The 6,073-nt window shown below is 40.7% G+C and overlaps 1 protein-coding gene across 1 annotated transcript in view; it reads right to left on the reverse strand.

Moving 5' to 3' along the window:
• PTPN13 (protein tyrosine phosphatase non-receptor type 13) overlaps positions 1 to 6,073 on the reverse strand; it is a 244,535-nt gene that overhangs the window by 1,858 nt on the left and 236,604 nt on the right. The window contains exons 44-46 of the mRNA XM_045284339.1: positions 3,853 to 4,190; positions 1,989 to 2,204; positions 1,027 to 1,089 (exon numbers count right to left, since the gene is read on the reverse strand). Of these exons, the coding sequence (XP_045140274.1) occupies positions 1,027 to 1,089; positions 1,989 to 2,204; positions 3,853 to 4,190 (617 nt within the window). The remainder of the gene's footprint in view (positions 1 to 1,026; positions 1,090 to 1,988; positions 2,205 to 3,852; positions 4,191 to 6,073) is intronic.

Consider the following 6,073-nt stretch of genomic DNA (forward strand, 5'->3'; position numbering starts at 1 on the left):
AAAAAACCAACAAAGAGAAAATAGGCAAGTTCTAATTTGTGAGATAGTGCAGCTTTATATTCTTCACGAGAGAGCGAATTGTGAATTTATAGATGTATGCCACATTCCTCCACCTCCCAAGATGCGTGAACAGGAAGGCCAGCAGAGAGATACTCCAAGTCATGCTGTGCTGGTGAAGTCACTCTGAGCTAGTCCATGGTTTGATTTCAAGTGAGAGAAAGATCACAGTAGAGGATAAACAGGTGGGACCTCCCTGGGAGGTCAGCGTTTTGCTGATTGGATACTGTACTGTGTATTGCACTGTACACAGTTCTTTGCACTGTATCAAGAACTCTGGGGAGCAGAGAAGGACACCATGCTGGGTCAAGGAGGGACAGCAAAAGAAGGAGGGCCCTCCATGAGACGGTTGACACAGTGGCTGCAGCCTCTGGTGAGGAGGGCAGTGGGCCGGCGGGGCTTTGCTCCGTTGTGCATGTGTTTGCGAAGGTCGGAACTGGCTTGATGGCACCTAACAACCGCCACCCTCCTCCTGACTCCCTCTCCCCGAGGGCCATCTCCAAGCTCAGCATCTTCAGCCTGCCTTCCTGCTTTCCAGTCAATTCTGGGAATCCGCTTGTTCTCCGGGAATTTTTGTGTGAGTTTGAGCCACGAACCTTTGGGGTTAGTAATCAAGTATAAACCACTGGTACCCCTCAGGACACGTTTGTTTGAGCGGAAATGAAGAACGAATCCACTACTGACGTACGTGGTGACACGTGCCACTCTCAACACCCTGCCTATTAACTGTCATCTATTCAGTGCAGCTATTACATTTCTTTATTATTTTAAAATGATTTTTCAAAAGATAGCTTAGAAATATATTTTTTTCCCTTCTGAATTAGGCTTCATAATTAGAAAATAATGCCCTTCACTGCAAAATGTGTTTGGTTCTATGCCCTCCTATGGGAATAATCCCCCACAGAGAAACTTTTGAAACAGTAAAACGTTCAGGAAGACCCTCCTTAGAAGGCACCGATCAAAACTCACCTCAGTCTGAACCATCCCGTGTCTCTGCAGTCTCATGCACCGCACCACATCGGAGATGTCAAACTGCCAAAGAAACAGGACGCATCTGCATGAAACTGTCACCACACTGGAACCCCCAGGTTGTTTGGGGGATGCTGCACCCCACGGTCTTTCCTCTGCATGGTAGCCTGGTGAGGCTGTCCTGGACCAAAGGACTTGGTGAACTGACTTTATCATCATGTAGTTGTAGTATCTATGAATTTTCTAAGAAAAACGAATGCTGTTCTTCTCTTATCTAATGCTGTCTTTCTCTTATCTCTGAAAGCTAAATATAATACTACAATGAACATTTCTCCTACCTTCCGTTTCACACACAAAAAATTCTGACTGATCTTTTAATTTTTAGCTGAGGTTTAATAGATCAAAATAAGGAAGAAATATACTCATTATTTGGTCTTTTACTATTCAAATTACTAACCTCGATATGAGAGCGTGAGGTGCAAGATACAACTGTTTTCAACTAAGATTCTCTAAGAGGCAATGATTTTTAATGGCATTTTATAGACAATAATATGGTTAAATTATACTTATTAGCTTTATTTAGTAAAAAATTAGAGTAGTTGCTAGAGAGAGAGACCATTTAACATCTCCCCAACTACTGGTGTCAATAATAAAAAACATACAAGCTGTTCATTTCAAAAATAGTTCTTTAGTGCTTCACTATTTCTGGAACTTCTGAGCACCGGGTGCTTTTTGTTTTTTTTTTTAAGGAAGATATATCTGAAGTCTATTCTCCTTACTATGGACTGTAGTTTCGAATAACAATGTTTAATCAACTCCACCCTTTATATATATAAAAAAATTTAAGGTATACATACAAACGTGTCAATACAAAATACCCAAGATCCCAACATCATTATTTAACATTTGATTGCATCATTCCTTCTGGTCAAATGCTTGTACAGCCTGTATCTTGTACTCACTTCGAGATCTTGACTGATTAATCCTAGAACCACATCTATGCATATCAAGGTCCCTGAACGTCCAATGCCAGCGCTGCAGTGCGTGATGATTGGGCCTGCGTCATGCACGTGCCTCATACAGGAGATAAAGGTGAGCAGGTCATCTGGCTGAGAAGGTGTGTCGTGGTCTGGCCAGGCAGTGAAATTCAGGTGAGAAACCTGGCGCATTTCTCCTGTCTGAAATGATACAGCAGAACGAGGCAGTAAAGGCACGCTGCATTCCTCACATATACTTAGCTGTTGTGTTTGTTTTGTTCTTTCAAAGTCTGACTTGTTGATTTTGAGAATGGAGCAGACAATAAGATTCCATTAAAGCAGCGGTTCTCAACCCGTGGGTCGTGACCCCTTTGAGGGTCGAATGACCCTTTCACAGGGGTCGCCTGATTCATAACAGTAGCAAAATGACAGTTATGAAGTAGCAAAGAAAATAATTTTATGGTTGGGGGTCACCACAACATGAGGAACTGCATTAAAGTGTCGCAGCATTAGGGAGGTTGAGAACCACTGCATTAAGGCAACACATATAGGAAGGACATTTTATCAAGAAGGTTGCTGGATCCACATTTTAAATATTGGTAAAACTCCATTCTGGAAACGCTGAAAACAAATCATAGTTTGACATGCGAAACAATCTTTTTTGATGACCTCGATTCAAATCTTATTCTACTCTAGATAAAAGCCGGAGCCATCTCAATGCCCTACGACTCCCATGTAATCTGTCAGACCTAACTTAACCTCCTTCTCTGTCTTGTTGTCATTTCCCTCCAGCTACAAAGTCATTTAAAGGCACTGGGCACACTTCTGTCTCAGGGCCTTTGCACTTTCTTTTCTTTCTGACCGAAACATTCTCCTCCAGATAAGCCTCCCTGGTTCATTCACTCCCAGCTTGAGGGGTTTTCTCCAAATGCTACCTGCTGGGGCCTTCCCAGACTCCCCCACCAACTTATCAACACCAGCACATCTCATTTAAAGGTGAGCTCTGCTCTATGCGGTCAGGGTTTTTTGTTTGTGTTGCTCAATCCCTCACACCAATACGGCCTGAGCTCTACTATGACCATGTGCTGATGAAATGAATAAAACATTTGGGGAAGAACAAACAATCGTGCTAGTCTAATAATGAGCAGGCTGCTGTAAATGAATAAGGAGGTACAGTCTTTAATTTTCAGTAAAATCACATATCAGAAATCATGATTCCCAAAGAATTAAGTTAATGTGCCTTGTTTCTATGAGAGAAGAATCACTGTTTCTTCCCCCTTTAATTAAGCTATAGGAAACACAAGACTCATACTCAGATTTACTGAAGGATTACAGAAGTGGTAGTGATGTGTGGAGGTGAGGGAACACTGACAGCTTTAGCTAAGCTGTGCCCACTTAGCTAATGCAAGGTGGATGTAGTCAGTGGCTAGGTGACCACAATAAGACCTGCATGGATGAGAACAGTATATGCTACAATTATCCATGTATTCCCAAATGTGATGTTCAGCTTCCCTTATAAGGATATATCTTCTATTTCAAACTATTTTTAAGCAGCTTTACCCAGTAGCTTCTGAAGCATTTTGTGCTATTACTTTCAATGAAGGATGGTGGACAATTCCATTAAAAGTTATATTCTCATTTTAATATAGCATATGCTGGAGGAAGCTTTTTGGAGGAAATAACAAATTACCATTTAGACTAGATTTATACAAAAGCATAGGGATGTTAGTTCCACTGAAATGGAAAGCCAGAAGCCACCGGCTTTTATCCACAAATACACAGGTGACGTGATGGAAGGAGTCCGGGTCTGGACTCCAGCAGGGAGAGGAGCCTTAGTACGCAGAATTACCTGAATATCTTCGAGGGTCATGGCCCTCATGACAAAGCCCTTTAGCTGCTGCATTCGCACCAGAGCCAGCCGGAGCCGGCCACTGACCATGGTGGTTTTGCCGAGGGCGTTAGGCCAATAGCGCTGGCATTTGATTTTCTCGCCTTCCACTTCCTGCGTCATCATGGCGATCACTGTGGATTTTTGCTCCCAAATCATCTGCCAGAAATCGCCCACGGTGGTCGGGAGAGGTCCTTGGCAGGCGATGTAAACAAACTCCTCCTTCCCCACGGGGATCTTAATGAAGCTGGCGTTGATATATCCGCTGTCGTCGCCCAGGGGCACTCTTGTTGCATCGTCTGTGAAGCGCCACCACAGAAGAGTTATCAGTGTTGGACCTTTTTAAACAAGGGTCTTTTTTTATTTTTAAATACTTTTATCGGGGTTCTTACATCTCTTATCACAATCCATACATTCACCCAGTGTGTCAAGCACATTTGCACATATGCTGCCATCATCATTTTCAAAGCATTCTCTTCCCACTTGAGCCCGATATCAGCTCCCCATTTCCCCCCTCCCTCCTCCGCCTGCCCTCCCTCACGACCCTTGATAAGTTATAGATTATTATTTAATATTTTACATCGTCCTCTGTCACCCCTCACCTCTCCATTGTTTGTCCCCCTGGGAGGTGGTTATATGTTGATCCTTTCTCCCCCCACCCTCCCCTCATTCTCCTGCTATCTCTACTCTCCTTGTTGGCCCAGACGGGCTTATCTATCCTGGAGTCCCTGTGTTGCGGGCTCTTATAAGCAGCCTAAGGGAAAAATGACCAGGAATGACTCTGGACCACAGGTGTGATCCCAAGCACACATTTTGAGGGGAGTTTTTAGCTTGACGTGTAGCCAAATGTTGTATTTATTCTTTTCACTTATAAGTTTATCTACGATGTCAGCTTAGTGAGTTTCTGACGTAATTTACATAGGGATTTGGTTGAAGAAGTGAAAACTAGTAAAAAAAATTAGTAAACTTAGTAAAATTAGTACTCAGAGTTTCTTGCTCAGTGCCTAGAAAAACAAACAAAACTGTGCTTCTCCATCATATTAAAGACAACAGCAACAGCATGGAATGACCATGCCAAACAATGTCTTTATGGAACACAAAAGGCAGCTCACATACTAGCTATGTTTGTCACAGACTTGCCTCTGTCTAATTGTAGGGAACACACAAGTTGTCAATCCAGGCTGCCCCAGTGAAAAGCTGATATAAACTATCTTTTACTGAGGATAATAGTTTATTGAAGAAAATATATTAGTTGTAATTGACTTGGCAGTAACTAACAACAAAACATACATTCAAAGCAATTTCTATTTCAAATATTTAGAGATGTCACAATTATTGTGATTACTATATTGAAACTTTTTAATTTGAAGTTCTAAAATCCACCATCAATTGCCCTTCTGTTACTTGACTTCTTTTATCTCTGAATCAAATTGGCCACCTGGTTTAGGAAAACAAACCTATTCATTTTCTTGGGATCTGTGGCTTTGTCTCACTTTGACATAGAGATTCTGGTCTGGCCATTACTGTTGCCTGAAAAGATTCTCATTTAGGTTTTGCTAAGTCATGGTTTAATACATTTTTTAAAATGTCAAAATTCACTTCTTACAGGAAGCTTTCTCAATCAATCTTGTGTCTCCTTCTTGATTAAAAAATTCAATTGCATTTACTTCTTATATAATGTATCATGGCAAAAATAAGGTCGGTGTGCCCTGCTGCAATCCAGTATGTTAATACATATAGTGTACTTGTTGGTGTGATTACTGAAATTACTGTAAGAAGCAATTATTGTAACTATCGTAAAATGTTGCCAAGTTAGTATTTTGGCTCTAAACATATAGTAAAAAAATTATATTGGTAATTATTGATTATAGGTAAAATGTGGGTAAAAAATTATAAGTCGAATGTTATTAGTTCATTCTATTTTCTGAAACGATTAAATATATAATGCAGTATACACCAGCATAACCTGGCAATACCATTGTAGCCAAATGTAGATAAGTACCCGGTGCCACTACAGACATTTCTCTAAATTTAAAAATGAGTGAAACAAATTGATGCTGGCTTTTTATACATGAGTGTGGGAAATTGAAGGCAATTTTTATTTATTTTATTTTTTTTTAATTTTAATTTTAATTTTTATTTTTTTCTCTTTTTTAACATTTTATTAGGGGCTCATACAACT

This window comes from Echinops telfairi, unplaced genomic scaffold (assembly GCF_000313985.2).
Source record: "Echinops telfairi isolate 266 unplaced genomic scaffold, ASM31398v2 ScPeMD7_7468;HRSCAF=8506_0, whole genome shotgun sequence".
NCBI lineage: Eukaryota > Metazoa > Chordata > Mammalia > Afrosoricida > Tenrecidae > Echinops > Echinops telfairi.